This window comes from Fundulus heteroclitus, chromosome 20, assembly GCF_011125445.2.
Source record: "Fundulus heteroclitus isolate FHET01 chromosome 20, MU-UCD_Fhet_4.1, whole genome shotgun sequence".
Taxonomy (NCBI): Eukaryota; Metazoa; Chordata; class Actinopteri; order Cyprinodontiformes; family Fundulidae; genus Fundulus; species Fundulus heteroclitus.
Window position 1 is genome coordinate 45,695,598 of NC_046380.1, and position 24,643 is coordinate 45,720,240.

Below are 24,643 nucleotides of genomic sequence, written 5' to 3' on the forward strand. Positions count from 1 at the left end.
GCGGAGGGATAGACCCAGGCTCTTCACACTCACTGCTGCTTGAGATGGTTCAGTGACGACCTGCTCTGTGGACCCTCTTTCTACCCTGCCTGGACCCCACTTCAGAACCACCATGGTGAGTACTGTTGCTGGACTTGATCTCACCCGGGGACACGCTTCTGTAAGCGCTGCAGGTGTGGTTGTCTGTGTGCAGCCTGAGTTTGTGTTGCTGGTCCCCAGCTGGGATGTCCTTGTAGAAGTACCAGCTGGGTTTGCCGTGTCTCAGCCCACCGTCTTAACGCCATGTGAAACCTGAGCTGCCTGATGCTGGCACAGAGCTCAGCCAAACTTTACAATCCTCATTAACACAAAAGCCAGCAGAAAGGTGATTATGGACTGAGGCTGCTCAGGAGCCGGGCGAGCAGGACACGGCGGTCCTGCTCAGCCTCTGGGGTTGTCCACTCGTGTTTCCTTTTGGACTTAACAGCCACTCAGCTGCCTCTTCTTTATGTTTAAGCTGTGGATCTACAAAGTCAGCCACTGAGACTGAAACAATGCCCTGCTAAAGATTTCCTTTCAGGTCAAATAAAAGATCTCAAGAGATGCTGAGTTGTTCAGAAAGGCAGTTTTTCCCTGCAACAGCTGGCAAAGCCATTAAAGTTTCCAGAGAACGGACTCTATAGCTCTGATGTTAATGCCTCATGGAGCGCTTGGATGAGCCTACAGGAGGTTTAGAGCTCCAGAGAACTAAAACCTGTCTCCTTGTTAATGTCACAGCAAAGTGATCTCACCGTTTGACAGTGGCGTGAAAAGGAAATGCATCATTCTGATAATTCCCCCAGCCAAGCGTCTATTCAGTGCAGCTCTTCATCATCACCCACTCTATATAAATAGACTGGTTGGGCTGATGAGTAACTCGACTGAACTGATCACGCTTCCGTTCTGAAGGCTTATTAGGAATCAGAGTTTGTCTTTTTCAGCTTTATGAGGACTATTTAAGGAAGTATTGAGTGCTGCTGTCATCTGCTTGAAACATCATGGAACAGGAGAACCTTTGGCACGTAAACATCTTCACGCTATAAAAAACGTTGAAGTTTAAACGTTTTTTTCCATCTTCTGCATCAAACCATTGGGGGTTAGGAGACCATCAGTTCTGAGAAACACCCGAATCTAGCAAAGTTACCTGAGCTTTAAGTGGGCTTTTAAGGAACCCAGGGGGTGAACCCCCCCACCACCACTGGGGTGAGTGATGTCTGGGGTTCCCCTCCTGGACCTGTCACCCCTGCGACCCCGTCTCAGATAGGTGGAGGATGATGGATGGGTCAAAGCTCTCGTCAGCACAGTTTTCTCCACCAGCAGGGAATCATTCAGTACCATAATGAGGTCTGGGTACCCAAGCAGACGCCTCTCTGTAGTCTAGAACAGAAACCAGACAAAACCAATAACTCAAACACTGTCTGTCCAGTTGTAAGCTTAGAAGTGCTTTCCTTAGGAGGTCTTCCTATAAGCTAGGAGACGATGAGAAGCAACCCCAGCGCTGACTTTAGCTAAAGGTGATTGACTTCAGGGCAGTCTGATTTATTTAGAACTGGCTCTTACATGCATCTGCTCATATGAGGAACACTAATACCTAGAACATGGAACCAAAAAAATAGCCACGGCATTCCCCATCAGAGGAGATAATAGATTCTAACTTTGGACCTGCTGTTTCCGTTTCCTGTTCTTCTTCATCAGTTTGAACTATATGTTCCCCTCCTTTGCGCTTCTACTACAGCACTAATTATTCATCAGATAATACAAGTTAGTTATAAAGCCAGATGCAAAGTCAAAATCTGGTTTCCTCCCTGAAGCTTTGTGGACAAGTTTAGTGTTGACGTGGCTATGCATGGCACCTGTTGGAGTACAGAGGCGTTTAACCAGCGCATCCAGGTTTCTATCTGGATTTTCCAGATATACGCCATGTGCTCAATGAATGCACCGCCTTTTATGGCACCTGGTGATGCCAGCTGTGTATGTGCAGGAAGATCCTGATCATTCCCCAGACTCATGCGAAGAAGTGGCAGCGTCCAGATGTGTGCAGGTGAAGCAAGAGAGCAGCTTTGTTACATGTTCACGGAGACAAATGCACAGGACGAGCGTGAGGAAGTGGTGGGTATAAATAGGCCAGAGTGTAAGCAGCAAGATAAGTTCCTGCCAGGGACCGCAGAGCCCTGCGGCCGCTCTGCTATTTGCAGCTTAGCTTGTCCAACAGTTTTCTACCCCAGCCATGTGCCGGGTGCCACTTGCTGCAGCGTTTCTGCTCATTCTGAGCGCTGCTGCTGCTGCTGCTGCTGCTAGACACGAGTCACAACACAGCGTTCCTTATGATAAGCATCCCCTGCTTCATTCAAAGCATCATTCTTATCGTTTCTCAACAAGCTGCAGAACAACTGTACATTTTTTTGTATCAGTTCGGGTTTAGAGCCATCTTTCAGTGGGAACACACAGTTTTCTACCATTTAGCTGCTGATTAGATGTGAAAAAGATTTGTTTAATGTGGCCAAACCCCTGGCAGTGAAACAGGCCCACAGCATGACGGTCACCACCTTGCTCCACTGCCCACCGCTGGACGCCTCCTCCAGTGAGTGTGGCCAGACAATGACGGACCGTGAAACATTTCTCTGGAAGACGTCTGACTTGTCCCTGTGGGCAGCAGCAGAGTTCATTAGAAACAGAAGAGTTCTTAGAACTGATGCAGTTATTTAGTCAGGGTAACTTGAAAAAGGAGCAGTTCACACGAATCAGTAAAAATCCATAATTATTGACATCAATGTAAAAGCTTGTGTATGAAGTTGCAAAGCTTTCTTATTACAGTGGTCACTGTTGTCCAGGTTACAGATAACAGTTGTCATCATTTGTGACTGTTGTATGCAATTTATCAGATCAAAGTGTTCGAAGCTAACAGAAGCCCTGCCATGTGGTCGAAGCCCAAAGCTCGGGCTTTTTACTTTTCCTACAGATTTGTGATGTTGGTCCGAGGCTCTGCATCTTCTACTAAACGGAGCTTTGCTCTGCTCTGGTCTGCGTGACCGTGCTTCGGCTCAGACGTTCAGCGCTCGAACATCTGATGTCACACGGATCAAAATATGTTTGCTCTGTTTCAATCAAGTTTGTTGGATAGAAAATCTGCTTGGTGATTTCAAAGAACATTATCAGCTTAACTGGAAAGTGTTTCAGCCTGAATTAGGCACAAACCAACTAGCGTAAAGTAAGTATTGCTGCACATTTCTAAGACCATCAAATAGAACATCATCTTTGGCATATTTGGTGATGAAACCATTGGGATTTTGTGCCAGTTCACTGATTAGTTGGAGAATGCTGGTGATCCGTTCAAAGCTTCCTGGATAATTCTACCAGTAGACAAAGTGTGTGTTTGATGCTGTTCTCACAAACTCCAGGAAATAGCAGGGCAGCAGGGGGGATCGCCGTCACAGTTTGGGCCGGGGAGAAGACCAGGGTCATTTTCCACTAAACACATCTGAGGTTCCCAATGAAATATAGAGCATGCGTCAATAGAGAATTTCTGGGTTTTTAATCTCTCAGTTTTCTGTTTAATGTAGCATATTCGATTTTCCCATGATTCTGTGGGAAATATGTCATATTTACAAGATGACTTCCTGTCCGAATTCCGAGGGAGGAGATGATCTCAGCTCTGTGTTTCTCCTTTGGCTGGGAAGAGCCACGTTTGTCTTGATTTAAGCAAACCTCTACTTTGGGGAGATGCGACCACCAAGTCGTGCACATTGTGCCGCCTGGCATGCGTCCGGAGGTCTGATGGATGAGGTGCTGACCTGACGCCAGGGTCATCCCCTGCCTGTCAAAGGGCAAAAGCTCAGAGAGACAAAGCTGTTGTTCCCACACAGTGTGTTAGGGCATCTATTTAAATAGAAGGGTGACCCTGTGGCTTCAGTTACTTTGTTTCATTTTTTATGACAATTGGGATTGACATCCTGCCTAATTAAAGGCATAGATCAGAATTTTGTAAAGTTCTGGAAGAAGCGTATAAGCAGTTAATCTAAAAGGAGATTAGTTGGTTGTGGAGTCTGAGGGTGGCCGAGGCCGTTTGAACCAAATCTAACCAGGGCTGTTTTCTAAACCTTCAAACCGCTCTCATGTTTGCATCAGACAGGTAGACAGGCACCAATGATCTTCCTCTGCACTAAGAATGGAGCAAGTGAAATACTTCCTTTGCCAGTACCTAACACAAAAACAGGACAGTTTAAACATCATGGAAATAGAAACTGTTAAAATATTATTATTTACACCACTTTAATTTGATCAGATGGGTACTATGACTGAAAACACTTCCCACAGGTGGGCAGTAACTGGTTACATTAACTTGGTCACCTTTATTTGAATAAGCTTTTTAACAAAACAAAGTATCTCTAGTCTGTACTTCTTACTTTAAGTAAAACAGAGTTTTTGTTAAAGTGAAACTTGTGATTTATTCACAAGCTTCATTGTTCTGACATTATTTTCTATTGGCTGGGCCTGCAGGGACCTTTGGAGGACAAGTAAATCCAGGAAACAGTAGCTATTGACTCTGGGACTACTTTGCTCTGTTCTAACAGAAATATATTACATACTGGAAGTACTGCTTTCACAAACTTCAGGTTGTGAAGAAAAATAGATTGGGGAATGTTTTTCTTCTCTCTGGATGTGTTGTTTTTTATTAATGTTACTTATTTTTACTTTTTATTTCTTTTGTTCTTTAAAAGCCGAGAATTTCCACATAACTTAATCCTCTTGTCTCTCTGCTTTGATCATTTTCACGGATTAAATCGCTTAAATCTGCTTTTTTACTTGAGTACTTTTGCTACTTTTTACTTGTGCTTGACTGAAAATGTATGAAATGAAATGTGCTCTTATTCGATTAGTGTTGGCAGCTCTATCCTCCTCTTCACACAGGCAGCTCAATGGTGACGCATGTGTGAATAACTACCCAATGACGACCCATGCTCCTTTTCAGAGGTTGTTTTATTCTTATTTTATGCTCTGAAAGCAATCATTCTTTTTGTGGCCTAAACTCTTAGTAATCAGACAGGAAACAGACAGAGAGGGAAGACATGCACCAAAGGTTCCAAGGCTGGAACTCGAACCCTAGACAGCCCCTGAGTGCTAATAATCTCCAAATAAGGGTTTGCCCGCTCTACCACTACATCATGCTCCTGCACAAATGCAACACTTCTATGTAATGAGAATAACAAATCAATTTCAGTTTGAGACGACGATAAGCTTGCAATCTGAATCCTTGCCGTTGATTTGCCGTATTTTCTCTTTTCTAAACAAACCCCTGTTTGCTGGACGGCTGTGCTCAGAAGCAACGACAGCTCCTTTCCTCACTTCTGCTCTGCAGCAGCTTCCCATGGAGCTGCGTGACTGATAGCTGGTGTTAGCAAACTCATGGTGACGTGTGCTAACTTTGGGTCATACGTAACGTGGGCACAGCAACTTCTTCTCTCATTCTAAAATGCACAGGCAGTGATCCAGTCTACTCTGACATTTCTCTTGGATCGGCTGTGGCAGCGCTCCAGCTGAGCCCTTCAGAGAGAAGATCAAGGTTCACTGTCAAGTCGCTTACGCTCTAAGTTACAGTATATCGTGTGTGTTTCTATGATCTTTTCCTTGCTAGCATGAACAAACACAACAGTGATGCCAGGTAACATAGCTGCAGTGTGTCTTTTTCCAAAATGTATTGCTGAAAGATCCATTTCCTTCATTCATTCCTCCAGACTCACTTCACCTGACAGGTAAAGAATACAGTTTGTGAATGGAATCAGATTAAGCTTAATGCAACATGTCGAGGCCAAATTACTCATTGAACTTATTTTTTAAGACTGCTTGATAGATTAACGGGAGGAATCCTGAAATTAAGCATAGCCATGGTGAAAACAGTTTGTCCGTTATGGATGAGAAAAGATTTCCTCTCAAAGCATCCACGCTCTGATTCAAACTGGTTTCTAAAAACTACACACTGCAACACTACATCTGGCCAAGCAGAGGAGTTGGATAACACATCGAATCCCACTTGTCGTCTCAGTGTCACTATTTGCCATGTCACAACCACAAAGCGCTGCTCCGATGCAGTATTAGCCAGGATGTTATCTTTCAGCTGAAATACATCCCTGCTCTGCATATTGATAGTAAATCTGGCCAGCTGATGAACTCTAAGCGCCGTTGATGCCCACACCCAGTCTTTATCTTTAGTAGCTGAGATGCTTATGTAGAGTGGTGGGGTCATTAAATAACTGTGATGAGATAAATTTCTACAATCGTGATTGTAACTAAATGCGTTCCTGATTTTGTGCAGCAAATGTTCGGTGCTGAACCTTTCTCATCTAAAGAGCAAGACCATTTCTTGAGGTTCTGACATCAAACAAGAAATGAGTGACTGGTTGTGTGTGAGGCTTTTCCAGGAATAATTGTGTTTAGATTAAACATGAACCATGCAGCTATGAATTTAAAATAGTTAAACAGAAGTTGTGTTATCTAGAACAAGGATTCCTGTAACCCGTCATGCACTCTGCAGAGCCATATCCATATCCATGTGGTTTAAAGGCTTGTCTTGCTCTCCATCCAGCAGCCTAACGTTAATTTGTCAACAGAACGGATGGCCAGGACAAGCGGAGGCAGCTGGGCCGCTGAAAGGCTGAAAGCCAGCTGTCTGTGGGCCTGATCCAAACAGGCAGGCGTGTGCAGGAATCCCAGCGAGTCGCAGCTGAAGCTGACATTGTTACTGTACGCAGTGGTCAGCACACAGACACGCTGCCAACACAAGGCCGAGCAGGCAGGGGCTTGTGCTCAGGACGACTGAACTGAATTCTCATCTCTTCAGAGGTCAGCTAGCGGTCTGAGCCACGTCTAGATGGGAAATATCAACAGACACAACTAGATCAGGCAGTGGTGGGACTACATTTTGTCCCCCTTTATGCATTTATACCATGACATAATGGATCACAAAAAGCATGAACATCAGACAGAGGATGCAATGCAGGTCATGCCACAAAGGTCTGTTTTCCAAAGGCAAATTACAAAGTAAACCTTCAAGGCTTCATGGGCTGTAATTCGACTCTTAGCTGCATGTCTGTAGCATGACCCAGAGGATTAGCAGGGGAGGGGAGTGTGTGTGTGTGTGTGTGTGTGTGTGTGTGTGTGTGTGTGTGTGTGTGTGTGTTGAGTAAGACCGAGGTCTGCTGACAGGTGCCGAGTGTGTTGTAGTCTGATGGTGAATGGGTTCTTTGTTGCAGAGGATTCCGCCTTGGAGAGGGCCGGCCGAGGACTGCTGTGTTTATTTATTCCTGGGTCTGCAGCACACTTCTTCACGCGTGTACGGCAGACGTTCAATAACTGGGATGTGCAGATTTAACAGGGTGGTTAGAAAGTGCATCAGAATATTTCATCTGCATGCATTTGGGCAGCAGTTGGTGTAAAGCACTTTTCATATTAAACAAGTGCAACAAAAAGAGCTTTCCATGGGTTAAAAACAGCCAGACTGACACTAAAGAATCTATTAGAACATCCTGAACTAAAAACAAATAGGTGAAATATTTAGACAGGGCAAGTATCTGAGGAACGCCAGCCAGAGAGTTAGCATGCATGTTGCGACAGCTGAGAGGAAAACCTCCAGGAGAACCAGTACCTGCCTTAGTGTGAATGATCATCTGCCATTAGCGACTGGGGGTTAGAGAAGACAGAGCAGACACAAAAAGAGAGCACAGGAGCAGTGATCCATGAACAGTTTTCATATGAATGAAATGTAAAAAGGAAATGGCAAGAGGATGAAAAAGAGCACAGACAGTTATGTCCAGGAGAGAAACAGGGTTAAGCACTGAAAGACAGGGACAAGTTTGTCTTCTACAGGAGAGGAGTTACTGGCATCAGTAGCACAGCCAATGCCCCCCCCTCCAGGATGTTAGAGTAGAAGGAGAACTCAGCAGAGTGAGAGAAATACATCTAGATGTCCTCCTGCAGCATAACTATAGAGGTAGCTCAGGGTAACATGAGCCACTCTGACTAGAAGCTTTGTCACACAGGAAAGTTTTAAGATTAGTCGTAAAAGTAGACGGGGTGTCTGCCTCCCGGACCAAAACTGGGAGTTGGTTCCACAGGAGAGGAGCCTGATAGCTAAAGGATCTGCCTCCCATTCTACTTTTAGAGACTCTAGGAACCACCAGCAGACCTGCAGTCTGAGAGCGAAGTGCTCTGTTAGGAACATACGGGGTAATCAGAGCTCTATAATGTATGTTAGAGCTTGATTATTAAGAGTTTTATATGTGAGAAGGAAGCTAAAATAGAATAAATATTAGCTCTCTTTATAATTACTTTACCTTACTTTTGGTACGATTGATCTTCTCTACCACACTGAGATCTAACAGGACAAGTACAGACACAAGTCCATTATCTGAGGCCATGAGAATATCATTAGTGACCTTCACCAGAGCTGTTTCAGTGCTATGATGAGCTCTGAAGCCTGACTGAAACTCTTCAAGTAGGCCATTACTGTAAATGTGCACATAGTTGATTAGCAACAATTTTCTCAAGAATTTTAGATAGGAAAATAAGATTAGATGTAAGTCCGTAATTTATTAAGTCACTATGATCAGGAGAGGGTTAATAACTTAATAACTACCGTAAAAGCCTCTGGTAGATATCCGTTAACTAGGCATGGATTAAACATATCTAAATGATGCCAAATGATAAAAAGAATGAATGGGATAAGACAAGAGTATGGGTTTCCAGTACTGCATGATGGAGCAGTAGTTGCTGCAGAAAATAAGGAGAAAGAAGAAATTATGGTTAAAGCTTTTATTAAAATTCATAGTTCAAATAAATTAGCAAAGAAAGAAAAAGAGGAAAGAATCAATAATCTCTATTGCTACCACAAGTTACCGTGGTGAATGTTTTACCTTAAAAACATGTGGTACATATCTGTTTACTAAGGATAGATTACGGTAATCATATCATAAATGGGGACAGTGATCAAAAGAAGCAGCTCTTATAATAATTTGTTTGGGATTGGGTCTAATAAACAGGTTGAAGGTTTAGATGAAGCAATTTTCTTTAGATAACTCTTAAAGCTATACAATACAAAGTGTGGGACCTAAAATGGTCCCACGCTACGCGATACTTAGTAGTTTAGGTCATAATACTTAGGTGAACAAAATTCTAAAATTGCAAAGAGTTTTTAGAAAGGCGACCTATTAGTTTTAAGATGTACCACTGAAGTTCCATAGATTCCATCCTGTCCTGTAGAATGGTGTGGATAACAGAATCAGAGTCTTCTCCGTAAACACATCTATTAGTATTTTATTCCAGTATTTTCCATGATTGATGTTTTTATTTTGGTGAATTCTTTCAATTTCTTTTTTTCCAGGGGGAGGGGTGGAGCACACTTTTACACGTCACAAGTTCAAATAGTTCACTGAAACCATTCAGATGTAGATTTGACACCTTTTGCATTTGCTGTATTTATAGTTTATCACTGAATTTCTTAACTACAGACCCTCCATATAGAAAAAGCGTTGGTTTACACAAATGTTTTATTGGAGGTGTCAAACTGCTGCTGGCTAGCCCTTGCTCATAGGTACTTACCGTCACACGCTTTCATTAGCAGAAAACATGTGGGGGACTTTCATTAGCCACCTACAAGTAGTGAATCATTAACCAAGGAAGGCAACATTTTGACTTCAAAAACTAGTGTGTTTATCATAAACATGTTTTCACAGTGATGCCTACAAAGATTTTGCCCTCTCAAGATTCATGTGCATTAGTAAGATCAGTGCAGGCAGCCATGCAACACATATGACCACTAAATGTTGGTTGTGAACTCGTCAGGCTTTGTGGTTGTAGTTTAGAAATATATGTCATCACCCAGAGTTTTGTATGCTTTACAGCTTTCTCACCGCAACACCCAGCACAGCAAAAGAGGATGTCACAATGCCATTTCCTGTAGCCTTATCAGCTTTAGTTTTTTTACATACAGAACAAAGCACCGCACCTAGCATGATGGATGAAGCAAGAGACAAAGAAGGGATGCATTTGACCAAAGCAATGGTGATTCTTCTGCTAGCACTTAAAACATGAGCAGAATAAGCTTCTAGTTACACAAGCCTGCAACCCTGCAAGAGGAACTATGAAGAAACTTGTTTTTCATTTATCTTTCTGTAGGAAGCACAAACAGGAAGTGAAAATGCAGAGGAATGATATGTCATTTAAAACCAAAACTACATCATTTAAAACGACAACTAGAAAAACAACGTTGACAGCAAATCTTCTTTGACAGGAAGCTTAACTGTGGTAATAGTAATTATAGCCTTTATTCTGCCCACAATTTAATTTGTCTAAGCCTTCCTGTTTCATTAAAGTCAGACAGAGATTAATTTCAAAGTGCATTTACACTGGATGAAGATCCTGCCTCAATTGAGCAAAAAAAGTTCAAAAATAGTCCTAACAGGGTCCCAGTGGGGTCTCCCGTAGTGTACTGTGGACACAGTGGGTTCGTTGTTGTACACGATAGAGCATGAGAGACCCTTTAGGATGTGAATAATACACAAAACCTTTGTTGTGAGTGGTGTGGTCCTGGAATTCAGGGTAGAGCATCGGTAGGAGAGGCAGTGGATGACAGTGGGTCGGGCATAGCTTGGCCATCAAGAAGTTGAAGCAGGACTTGTCATGCCAGGAAGCATAGTGAGGTTCACTTGGCTGTGACAATTAACTCAGTTCTTCTTCTTTTGGTATTTCCCTTTCGGGGTCATCAAAGGGAGTAACCTGTGTCCAAAACTACAAAGCACACAAAAAAAATACCTCAGGAACTATGTAAACACAAAGAGAACAAAAGGATAAATAAAAACAGTTGAAACCCATCATCATTAAAATGACTCCATGATTTTAAAGTTCAGTTTAATTTAGTAATCCAAAGTTATCCTTAAATAATTTAGAATTAGGTTAAATTAGTTTAATTAATTTAGAACAATTGGCACAAAACATTATTTGAGAAAATAGCATTTTAAAGATTTGTTGAATTAAAACTCCTTAACCTTTAGGACACATAATTAATGTAATTATTTCTCTAGAAATAGTTAGGTTTGTATTAACTTAAGATAGTGGCACTATCTTAAGTTGTTCTTTATAGTCCTCATCTTGGTACTCTCTGTTCTCTGTTTCAGAGTAAATTTGCCAAAGCTCTGTATGACAACACTGCGGAGTGTGCAGATGAACTTGCTTTTAGAAAGGGCGACATCGTCACAGTTATGGACCAAAATGTGGCCAACACCAGTGGATGGTGGATGTGTTCCCTCTATGGCCGACACGGACTGGCCCCTGCAAATCGACTGGAGCTTCTTTCGCCGACAGTGACTGCTGCAGGACACTTAAGGCATGATGCAGAAAAAGCCACATTAAATACTGCTAAAAATGGGAAAAACATCTACCAGATCCCGAGCGTACCCCGACCCATCAGCAGCCCCGCCTATGAAATCATGGACATGGTTTACAAAGTCCCATCTTCACCTGTGTTAACTCCACGCAGTCAAACGCGGCCAGCGCTGAGGCAGAACACAGATGGACCTGACCTGAACAAGGTACAGACTTTCCTGTTCTTTGACCGCATGCAGTTGAAGTAAAGACATAAATGTTGTTGCGTATCTTTTGGTCTAACATCAAACCTGGTCCTCCTTTGGAGGGGTAAGCCTGCGTCATTGAAAATGTACACTGTTGGAAAAATGCAAAGCTGTGAAACTCCTGCTGGCCAAAGAGCTTACATATGGAGCCAGGGGGCTCTCAGTAAGGACAGGCATGCAGCAATGGGGGTTTTATGGGCCTGTAAAGACAAACAGACACAGACTTCAGACCCCTTTAACTGCAAACAGCAATCCCTGCTCCCTGGGACCCCAGAAACACACAAGAATTAGGATGGGTTTAGAGTGTTGGGAAGAAATACACCCACATGTTCATGATTTCCTCCTCTCCTCCAGGGTAGTCCTGTTCCTCTCTACAGTAGCCGCCTAATATCTACTGAGCAGCATGGTTTCTATTACAAAGCTGTGTTAATTGGCCAAGCATATGCATAATAGGCTTCTCAACAGCCTTCAGAGAAAAAACACTGTCCCATAAATGTGTTAAAGCAGAGGTCAGTGAGGTGGCTGCTGCTTTGATCAAAGCAGTCAACCTCAGTGTTAACAACATACTGTTATGTCTGCAGCCTTCACTCTCAAGCATTGCATCCAGTCCCAAAGGGGAGGTTTATGATGTCCCGTGCCGAGCAAGACAAGCTTCTCTTTTAGTTGTAAGTACACTCATTAATCAAAATGTATCCCCTTTTAATAGTACCATGGCTTTAATCAGATATCCTCATGGTATTTTTCTTTTGCAGGGGTCATCACCTCCCAGCCAAATGCCAAAGAAAAAATCTCTTGTTTCAAATCCAGGCCTGGAGAACACATCTGACCCTCCAGAGAATTTAGGTTGCAACAATCAAAGAGACTCTTATGTAAGTTTACACGTTCTCAGAAATCATTAAAATAAGTTTTTAACAATGTTCTATGTTTAAAATGCAACCTCATTATCAGTAATGACATACACAATGACTTATGGTAGAACTGCTGCCTTACAGCGAGAAGCTCCCAGGTTCAAATCCTTGAGTTTATGTTCTCCAAATGCATATGTTGGTCCTCTCCTGGTGCCATGACATCTTCCCACTGTCCAAAAAAATGCATGGCTGCAAAATTGGTCACACTAAATCGCCCTTAGATAGGAGTCTCTCCTGTGTTTGTTACCCTGTGATGGACCAGCAACTTGTACAGGGTTCATCCCATCTGTGATCCATTGACCACCGGAGATGGGCACCATCACGTGGTGACCCTGTAATTAGTAAACAGGTATAAAGGACGGATGAATGGAAGGAAGGATGGTATAGTCACAGTTATTTATGTACATTAAGGTAATAGAATGCATGAGATCATAGATAAGCCAATATAAGACTGACAAAATGTTTACTGCATTCTGGTCAGTCGTGGTGATGCTCACAGTCTCATCCTGACTGTACTGCCCTGACTTCCTACTGAGGAAAGGTCCACAATTTCAATTTCAGAATATGAGCTTGTGATATGAAACACCAGTAGTAGTACATATAGAAGTGCATAAAACAGTTTTTCCTAAAGTTTGTTGATCTTGTATCATGTTGTTTTTATAGGACAAGTTTAATAAACAACTCACAATGTATATTGAGCATCTATGGCAATCAGATTAGCATGCGCTTGTTATGCCATAAGCTGGTTGAATATGCTTATTATTATTATTAATTATAATTTGGTATTATAATTTAAATAATAAATCATTCAACTCAAATTTCCGCTATAACAAATATAGTTCAAATGGTGGTGATGTTAGCTATAAGCTTGTAAGTATTTATACCACTAATGCATTAGTTAATTTGCTGCTATGAACTCATTTATGCTGGAATAAATGATCAGGTCGGACTGTTAACCGACCAGGTTTATCCAGCAGGCTGTGAGAACCCCAATTTAACTGCAATTAGAGTTTAAATCCTTATTCCTTATCACCATCCAATGATATTGTCTCTGTATTAATATCAGATGTTAACTCCAAAGGAGGTTAGCTCTGATTTCTGAATAACCATGTAACTGTGAATTGGACTGAACACAAAACAATGTCTATTCCGCAGTCGTGGTTTTATTGAACCAAAAGCAATTCCCTGTTACAGTAATTCTCTGATTCAAACAACTTTGGAATTCTTACTCATTACTAAACTAAAACATGCAAAATATATATGTGGAAATAAAGAACAAAACAAAAATAAACAATGGATTAAAATGAGCGGTTAGCAGATCTTAACTTAACTCAAAGTTGTTTAACACCGCCCTCGAAACATCGGCATTTGACGTATCAGCATTGATAGACAGAACAGCTTCGGGAATCTCACTGGACGCTTTGATGTCTTACACAAAGCTAGTTCAGCTAAGCTACCTACAGTTCAGATATACGTCACCCTCCCAAGATGGCTGCTACGATGACGTATGAGGGGAGGTCCTAATGACGTAACCACGCTTACGCTGATGGGGTAATGCCTCGCTTCGAGAGGGGGGCAGCTAACTGGGAGTTTAAAGCAAAGCCCGCGACTTGAGCTCGGACAAAAAAGATTAAATTGATAAGAAGACGCGAAAAGAGAGAGGGGGGAAAGCAGGGAAAAAGATGAAAAGAAATAAAGCGGTAACCCACGGCGGGGTTCTTGATGGATCACAAATCAACACAGCAAATCAATTGTAAAATGCATGCACATACAAAGAAAATGTTCAGCAAAATAATTCCAACTTCGTCGTGGAATAAAAGCATTAACCAACACCTACAAAGTTCTACCGCCTGCCCAGGCACTTCTAAACACCCTGTTGGTGAGACAGAAATAAAAGGGGGAAAAACCCCGTTACTTTGAGGTGCCTCGGGGCTGGATTTGGAGCGCTCCGAGTAGCGGCTTTCTGGACGCGCCTCGACGAGCGCAGTTGTCCACAGGCTGCAGCTGGACGGGGAAAAAGCTCCTTCGTTTCTTCCTCCGGGTTCGGTCGCTTTGTTGGCCAGACAAAGCGGGGTCCTCTTCGATCACTGGGAGATATGGCGTCTCTCAGTCTTTTGATCAGAGGGAATTTAAAAGTACTTATTTAAGTCGACCTCCTGTTATAAAAAGCAGGGAATAACCGTTGCGTCGAAAAATCTCGGTCCAGCGAGCAATCGAACACGTGGCGTGGGAATCACCCCAACGGAAACAGCTGTGTCTTCTCGGGTTGGCTAAAAGCCAGGGAAGAAGGAAGATTGTCGTGTGTGATCGGCTTTTATAGCCATCACCATAGCCACCTTATCTTGATCGGCGGCCATTTTGCCGTGTTGCGTGATGGGAGTTGGTGGCCATTTTGACCACATTGCATCATGGGTAACGCAGTCCGTTACGTCCCGAATTGATGCCCGCTTTCTGTCACGTCTGAACTGGCACAACACGCTTTTATTTCCTTGTTCAAACTTTAGTGCATGTGCCTGCATGTAAACCAGTTAAGATGTTGATGTCTTCTGATTAGCAGCTATAATTCTGGGTTTTGAATCAAGAATGTCATGAATAAGGGGCTACAGTAGTACTGTCGCCTTGCTGCAAAAAGGTCCTGGGTTTTACCCGGGTCCTCTGGCTTCCTCCCACAGTCCAAAACATGACTGCTAGCTGACTTGGTTATTCTTAGGTGTGAGTGTGTGTGTGCATGGTTGTTTGTCCTGTATGTCTCTGTGTTGCCCGTGATAGACTGGCAACCTGTCCAGGGTGTCCCCCACCTCTCGCCCATTGACCACTGAAGATAAGCACCAGCCATCCTGCGTGGATAAGCGGGTATAGAAAATGGATGGATGTCATGAATAACCTAAAGAATCACTGCTGCACCTTACTTAGTTTTTGATTGTTGCTATAAAACCCTTTAGGTGCAATGTTTAAATCATCAAATTCTTTGCTTCTACAGAACTGTTGGACTAACAATTTGTTTTTTGTTTTTAAAGGTGTATGTAGTTCAACCACCTCTGGCTCAGGATCCAAACTACGACATCCCTGTTCCTTCAGGCACAGAATACCAACATAAGATTACCAGTGGATTCAGCACTCTTCCTACTATCCTCAAGCACGAAAGGATCTATGACGTACCAGCGGGTCCCGAGAAGCAAAGTGTTACTCAAAGCAACTACGACACCTTGCCAGCCAGAGCTGTTTGCAGGAATATATACCAAACCCTTCCTGTTCAAAGAGCAAGTTCAGATTTTTTAATTTATGATACACCAAAACCCTGCACTGTTGACTTGGCCAGTCCCCCTAAATTATTCCCCCAAACCCCATTTTCAAACAGACCTCCAAGTCAACAGCAAACAGAGGATGAACTATATGCCTTTGCATCCAAAGAAGACCCCCTCAACCAGGTGATTGGTGATCATTTAGGAGATCACAAACCACTTGAGAGAAGGGGCGATCCGAGCAATACTTTGGAAATCAAAAAGGTGCGCCTGCAGCGAATGAGGAACTTTTTGGCCTGTACATCTTTCCATGACCTTCCAGAAAGTGGAAATACACTGACAGAGGACAAGCAATTGCAACCAGGTCTCTCTGCAGAAATGAATCAAAGAATCAGCACGGCATCCAGCTCTTCCACCAGCTCCTGTGACTCTCTCCCTTTGAGCTCATCTTCCCCTGAGCTTCATCGAGAAGTGACACTCAATCAGGAAGAAGCTTGCCGTAAACTCCGTCAGCTTCAGGAATCTGTTTGCGGGGCGGTACCTCAGCTCATGGACTTTGTAAGCAGCAACTGGAGGTGTAAAAAACACCTGGAGGAACACCTGAACGCAATCAAGGAAGCAACAGAGAGAATTGTGTCTACTTTGACATGCTTTCTAAACTTTGTTATTGATCTTAAGGGAAATGCCCGTCGTTTAACTGATACCAATCTGCAGACCAGGCTCCATAAACAGCTGTCCATAGTAGAGGACTCTGGTGTGATCCTACAACAAACAGAGAGCTCTCTTAATGCGGCGGGCTGGAACCTCGACAGACTCTGTCAGGACCCAGGCCAGGTCCAGAACCCTGACCAACTGGACCGTTTTGTCATGGTGGCACGCACTGTACCAGACGATGTCAAGCGCCTGGTGTCCATCATCTATGGAAACAGTAAGCTTCTTTTTAAAGCTCCTCAACAAGACCCAGAGCCTGTGAGTGGCAGATGTCCACAACAGACCAAAAAAAGTCCAGATAAAACAGAACAAGGACAAGAATCAGAAGAGGACGACAATGACTACGTAGAGCTTCAGGTGAAAAATTCTAAGATTTTTTGTTCTCTTGCATAATACAACGCTAGTTATAGATGTTGGACTGTATGAATTTTATGTTAAAGGAAGCTCAACGTATAATCGCTAATGGTAACACTCTTTATTTTTTAGAAAAAGACTGAGGAAAATAAGCCAAAAGAGGTGACCAAGTGCCCAAAGGAAAACATTTCACCGACGTCTAAAAGGGTATGCAATAAACAACTTTTTTTGTCATCCAAATTTTATCTTTCTTTTATCTTTTTGCAGATGTCTGTTTACCACTCAGCAGTGCTGTAGTAACACAAACTTAGAGAAGCGTTTAATGCAGAGTACAATGCCTTGCAAATGTTTTCATCTCCTTGAATGGTTTCATATTTTCTAAAACAATAACTGCAAACTTGAGTGCAATTCCTTGGAAATGTATGTGATCAACAGTAAGTAGTGAGTAATTGTAATGTTGAAGTAAAATTATATATGATTTTCAAACCATTTAAAAATTGTAAGTCTGAAAAGTCTCAAATGCATTTCTAATCACTCCTCCTGAGTCAGTACTTTGTAGAACAACCTTTGGCTGCAGTGCACCTGATCACAAAGAATCCTAAGAACAAAAGTAGCTCTTAGTAACATTATATATATATATATATATATATATATATATATATATATATATATATATATATATATATATATATATATATATATATATATATATATATATATATGAATTCTAAGACTTTTCTTACAATTTTACCTTGGTAAGATAAAAGTTATTCACAAGGCACGCTAGGCCTCAAGAGAGCTCCTAAAGTGATAAATGCAAGGAATAGAGAGGTAAATTCTTAGCCTAAGAGGTTCTGAAGCAGGGAAGATGGTGGAAACAGAGAGAGCTGATTGGCTGATCCACCACCTAACCGTGGAGTAACTGAGCACATACACTTCTTTAACAATCATACAATTAATAATGTCTGTAGGATAAACTTTATCATCCACCTAGAGGGAAATTAATTAATTTCAGTGACCAATTAAATGTGTCTCTAATAACATAATTTTATTGAGGATAAATAAATAATAGGAAAAATATTTTAAAATCCTGAAAAAATGTGGAGTTATGTAAAAAAAAACATAGTACAGAGGACATTTATATTATTTACAGAAAATGATCTTAATAATAAACATTTTAGAAGAATAGTAAAAAGTTGCAGAAATATCTATACATAAATACACATGCTAAACACGATAAAAGAGGTGAGAAAGTATTTTCTGTACTGCTCATGATGATGTCAGTAGCCTAAATGGTCATATGAAGTTTTCCTCTCACCTCTGGCTTTTTACTGCTGCACGGAGCACTTCTCACTTTCCAGAGTGGTGTGTAAAAGCAGTAGATCATTGTAGTGCAATGATCTACAGCATTGCACTTCAAAGTCCACTTATTTTCGCTGTGATCCAGGAACCAATTTAACTTTCAAAACTCCTCTATTCTCCTTCCAGAGATGTGTGAACAGAGGTACCGCTCCTCTGTCCAGTACGGTTCTCTCCACCTTTTCTTCAGTTTATGTTGCTTGTTTCACCAAATCCAACCACTTTATACAACTAGGCAATCCCAGTAAAATGCTGACATTTAAGTGTACATTAATATTATATACATGAAGTAGTAAAATGACCAATATGGCCACTAAACATTACAATAAGCAAATCTAAATGATGATGATGTAAATAAGGTACATTGAAACATTTTGATGCTGTGTGACAATTGTTTAATTTTGCTAAGTTTCATTATCATGTCACACATTCTTAATTGCATATAATTGTTAATTTCTCTCCATTGATTACTAGGAGCACATTTCTGTTGCTGTTGTTGTTTGTTTTTTGTACTATCAACTAAACAGCTCTTGCACACCCAGCAACGGGGTCAAGCACATCTCCTCACAAAGATAAAACAATCTGTTACTCAGACTCACTCTCAGCAGCGATCTGAATCACTCTTAAGCTAAGAAAAAGTTCCTTAGCAGGAACTTTTAGGCTAAGTTAGGAGCTCACTGAGAGACTCTGAGAATCTTGGTGAATACGGGCACTAGCCTTTTGGGGGTATGTATCTACAAGCTTTAAACATCTGAAGACTCTAATTCTTTCCCATTCAGTCAGATTGGAGACTGAACTGGTGGACTGAATTGGGGAGTGTTTGTGAAAGCCAGTTTTCAAGTCTTGCCCCAGAACGTCAATTGGATTTATGTCCAGACTTGTATTAGACTGTTTTAAAGTAGGAATATGCTGTGATGTTAACCATGCTATAGTAGCTCTGGCTGGATGTTTAGCGACGTTGACCTCTTAGAACCTCCAGGTTATTGGGCTGTTCGTGTCCATCACGCTAATAATAATACCAGTGTTTGCATATGTTGTCCGGGAGGTTCAAATGGTAAATGGCGAGTGCTTTTATAATGCTTTACCATGTCCGACAACCGCAAAGTGCTTTATATTACATTCAATCATTCACGCACACATTCACACCCTAATGGTGATAAGCTAAATTGTAGCCGCAGATAGTCATAGTAAAATCACGTGAAAACAATCTTTTGGGCCGAGCCATAGCTACAAAGCAAGGTCTAATCAAACGCCTGACATTAAAGCGAATGCTTCTGGAGATGTGGGCCCCCTGAAGGAGGATGCTGTTAAGATAGTACTTAAAGAAGGAGCCAATCCATATAGCATTGCCACACCATGACACGTTCCTTTCCCTCTATTACACAAAGTAGAGGAAGAATGAAAATGAGTGGAGTCAATGGACATCATTGAAAAAGTCCCACAGGCAACACAATGGTGTGTACAGATTGTGGTTGTAGTAAAGAAAAATAGCTAAATTAGAATATGTGTGGACTTAAAGAGGCTAAGTGATAGTGTGGAATGAGAAAAGTTCACCCTGCCTACTACTGATGAACTTCTCCCTAAGCTTGCAGGGAGCACAGTCTTCTCGAGCATGAATGCCACCAACGGATTCTGGCAAATTCCCTTGGAAGAAACAAATGCCCTGCTGATGACATTTATCACCCAACTAGGAAGATACTGTCTCAGGAATCTGCCTTTTGGCATCACATCTTCACCTGAAATATTTATAAAAGGAAAATGTTATTACAAGGGTACGAGGGTGTAATAGTTTACATGGATGACATGAGACTCAGAAGAGTGATGGAGTCCATCAAAAAGTCTGGTCTTAAGGCCAACAAAGAGAAATGCACACTTTCTCAGTCAAAGTTAGACTGTTTAGGTCGTGTAGTAAACATTGATAGCATTAGGCCAAACCCAGAAAGAGTCAAGGCCATAATGAAAGAGAATGTCCCAAAGAACATTGAAGAGTTATGGAGGTTCCTGTGGTGATGGTGAATTATATTGGTCATTTCTTATCAAGTCTGTCTACACTCTCAAACTCACAGTTTCAAAGCAGACAGACTTCAGACAGGCTCTGCCTTATTTTATGATTAGAAGAGTGATCAAGATGTTTCTCCAGGTGCATTGCTCCTTAAAAATATCCAAGACCATCTTGCATATACAAGTATAGAAACAGCTATATATTTTTCTTTTGTTTATCTTTCAGTTATAATTATATATTTTATCATTTACCATTTCTTGCATTTTTCTATGAAGTGTCAACAGGGGTGGAGGGTGGAGGTGTGGGACAGAAGGGACTGAGTGGGGATGGGGAAGGGGGGCGGGGGGAGCAGCGGCTAAAGCAACGCCCAGGAGGTGTTTCTCTCTTCCAGGCCTTTCTAGGCCGGTCAACTCACTAAAACATGCAAAGAAAATCCCAGCGGGAAGGATCCAAGTCAGGTGGGCAAAAACAGGCGGGTCAGTGGAACTGCGCCTATAGGTCACTGCAGAACAGTTCAGAAGGTTTGCTGCAGGGTATGATTGTCAGTGTGTGACGTCCCTTCTTCATTTCCCCCAGTCTAAGACCATGTTGAACTAGCTGTGAAAATAGCTTAGGCTATTCTTAGAGAAAAGAGCCTACGCGGGAAAGTCCTGCTAAGCTTTTGATGGGGTGGAGCTTACGTACAACCCTGCCAACTCTCAAGGAAAATATGATAGAGAAAACATGGGTGACTACAGCTATAGTGCAGCAGGAGGAAGCAACAATAAGATCGTTCAGCGGCCAGACATCTCGGGATGATACACTGACAATGGATTCAGATACAGAACACTCAGATCTGAACCAAACCGTAAATAATTGCTCAGCAGCACCTCCTCGAGGTCTTGTTGTCACTCGAAGTGGAAGAGGGGTGAACCCAAATAGTGGTTATTTTAGTTAGGAGATGGAAGGTGTACAGGACAGAAGAATCCCTGCCTTATCTCTCAAGAGATTGTTGCATCCTGCCTTCTCCTCCTTAGTTTAGTGGAGATGTTTGCAATTTCTCCATTCAGGTTTGTATTCTTAGAAAAAAAGAGAAGTTTAAATATAGAACATAATCAGTTTTAGGGAAGAAGTCATGCAAAGTGAGTTCAACAAATTTATTTTGTATTGGGGGATATGTGGATGTACACTGGAAAAAGGAGAAATAAAGTTTTCTACTTTGGTAGCGAAAAAGCAAGTGGGTGTCTGTGTTACCTGTTTTAGGCGCAGCATTTAGAGAATGCCACACTGACCTTTTTATGTTGCACTCAAACATCCGTGTTGTACTGTTAGCTTAGCACCATTCAGCATTTGGTTTTTCTTTTCTGTCTGCCTGGGAAAATCCATCCAAACAACACTTTTGGGTGGGGAAACCCTGCTAAGGGATCATATTGTCAGAATCTAATACTAGCCCATACCTTTCCAGGAGTCCCCAAGGGCAACCAAATTGTGAAAGCTTTCGTCAGCACTAGTGTCCAATGACCTTTCAGGTCGAAGCTAATCGAGGCCATATCTACATTGGAAGTCTTCAACATGGTTCACTCAGATTCTACATCCCCAGCCTCTGGTGGAACATCAGGAAAAACTCTCCTGGAGGTGGCAGTTGAAGGTCTTCTGCAACTGGGCCTCCACCACTTGTTTCTAGTTCCCCTTTGCCACTTGTTAAACAGATCTGCCTCCCCTAACACCAGATGAAACTTTCCACCAGTTAGTGACAGGGTGAGAACTCTGTGTCTATTTCACACCAGTGTTCCAGGCCACTAGTCTGATGACCCAATCACAAAATCAATCATTGACCTTCAGCACAAGGTGGTCTGGTAATAAATACACTTATGACCTACTTGCTTTAAAAGGATGTTTCTTGTCTACATCCCATGACAAACACAGGAGTCCATTTTTCCTAATCCCATCCGTTCGGGTAGCTCATCATTACCCACATAGCTATTGAACTTCCTCAGTGGAACAAGAGATTTCCCAGATTGTGCCTCTTTCACAAAACCCTCCATAGACTCCAAGAAAGTCATGCAATTAGAACTTCAGAATGTACTTTGCGATTTGATACCACAAGACCCGACTCCCTCACTCCACCTCCACTCCATTAAGGCACAGCCTCATGACATCTCTCTCCTTAAGCAACCCTGGAGTAAGAGTCTAGCCCTTCCTTGAGAGCTGGGTTTCAAAGACCAAGCTGTGTGTGGAGTTGAGTCCAACTTAATATTGTTGATACTGCTTAAACTCACACACCAGCTAGAGCTCCTTACAGCCTGTGAAGGGAAATTCTCTGTCCATGAAGCCAGAATGTGATATGGGTAAACAGCAAGTCCAGGTCCCCACTCTCACCTGCACCCAATCTTGACGTCCCTTCCCACAGGTGTTGGGGCCAAGAGCTGGCACTGGCTGAGCGTGAAGAGCCAAGGCTCAACCTCCAGGCACTAGCCTGCGAGCTCCACCTGACCTGGCTCCAGGTGGTTTCTCTAATCTGGGCAAGGTTAGCCCATTCATTTGGTCCCCAATTCATCAAAGTCTTTGACTTGCTATTTGTCTGATTCCTCACTCGAGGCTAATTTGCCTGGGGCAATTACGGGTATTCAAACTTTCCACCAAGCTTTTATAGACAAAAATGTTGTTATTCAGCTTTCGAGGGCATCAATTTGAGAAAATGCTCTTATTGCTGGATGAATAAATGTTAAATAAAAATTTTTTTTTTTCTTCTTAGGCCGAGAATAAGCGCAACTCCTCGGACTCTAGCAGCAGCACAGAAGAACATCAGACACCTTCCCTTTCAGAGCACTGTCGCCTTTATTTTGGAGCTCTTCAAAAGGCTATTGGCGGATTTGTGGAAAGCCTTGAAAATAACCACCCACCAGAGAAATTCATCTCTCAAAGTAAGCTAGTCATCATGGTGGGCCAGAGACTGGTGGACACTCTTTGCAGGGAGGCCGCTCGTAGAGGGTCCTGCCAAAGCCTCCTGTGTAAGAGTAACCACCTGTGTGCTCTCCTCAAGCAGCTGGCCGTTGCCACCAAGAAGGCCGCTGTGCACTATCCAGACAAGCAGGCTTTGCTTGAAGTCCAAGAGTTTGCGAAGGAACTAGCCCAAAGAGCACTGCATTTTCGGACATCTCTCGCCCTCTGAAAGTGTATGCATCAAACTGATTTGATTGTAAAACAAATACAAATGTATCACTCATCTTAGTTTGTTACTTGTTGGATTTTTTACATTTCTATGAATTCTGACCCACAGCATTTGAGACATGTTGATTTAATAACAAATGCAGATGTTTAAAAAATGTTAAATATGGATGAGTAGAGAGGTTTCCTTTGTATTGAACATGGAGGATTTCATTGCACATTGAAGACACTGTAATATTGTTGATTTTTAAATGCAATTTCAGGATAAGGTTTAAATGAGGTTTTTCTGTATTTCACACCTTTTTACTTTAAATGTGGTTTGTCATGTTGAGTTTGCTATTTTAAGTTCTAGTTAAAGAGAATTTATTCTTCAAAGTAAATATTTGATACGTTTTGTCTTTTGTAAATATCTTTGTAAATTTTTGTAACAAAATGTCTTTGGCATACTCAAAGTTTAATGTCCAAAATCAAAATACATGTTGCATTTTTACTGATATCAATATAAAAAAACTGAAAAGTTACTGTTGGTCTGTTCTGTATACTGTATTTACAGGATAGATAGATAGATAGATAGATAGATAGATAGATATAGCACTGTGAAAGGCTAAAGTTTCTGTGATTTTCATTCTAAGTCATTTTAAAAACAAACAAGTTGGAATAACCTGGGTGCAAAGGTATGCAAACCTTAGAACTAACTCTTCATATTTACATTCAAATTTGTTTTCTGCATTCAATTTCCTTAACTTTCAGTAAAGTTCACCAGTCCTATTTGGGTTTCTTGTTGTTTCCATCTATTAGTCATAGTTTATAGAGACGTTACAAACAGCCAGAAGTATATTGTTGTGTGAAGGTATTGGTAAGTAGAAAGGGTACACCTAGCATTATTTAATTACAATGGCACAGTTAGGGCCGTCATGATAACAGGAGAAAATGGGGCATGACAGTAACATGACCAAAGCTGGACATTTCTCCAAAATAATGGAAACAAAGCAGAACCAAAAGAGAGGCTACTGAGAAGCCAATGACAGTTAAGAAGCAACTGTAATTTCCATCAAGTACTGGTTATGTTCTTACCTGACTCCGCCAGATGGATTTGCTCCGCATATCCATCTGGAAACCTTCCGTTGAAGTAATTTTGGGAAGGGGCAAAAATACTGGTTAGCTGATTGGCCTATGTTGGTGATAGACGGGCCAAATAAACCAATCAGATCAACGAAGCATATGACGTACTCGTCAACATGCTTCGTAACAGAGCGACGACGAAAACACAACCACAAGCCAAGC

The 24,643-nt window shown here is 41.9% G+C and overlaps 1 protein-coding gene across 1 annotated transcript; it reads left to right on the forward strand.

Moving 5' to 3' along the window:
- On the forward strand, positions 1-23,880 carry cass4 (Cas scaffold protein family member 4). The gene is made up of 7 exons (XM_012873365.3): positions 1-115; positions 11,184-11,597; positions 12,218-12,301; positions 12,389-12,505; positions 15,562-16,854; positions 16,984-17,058; positions 22,947-23,880. The coding sequence occupies exons 1-7, from the start codon at positions 113-115 to the stop codon at positions 23,361-23,363; spliced, it is 2,403 nt and encodes an 800-aa protein (XP_012728819.2). The 5' UTR covers positions 1-112; the 3' UTR covers positions 23,364-23,880.
- Positions 23,881-24,643: the final 763 nt, after the last annotated feature.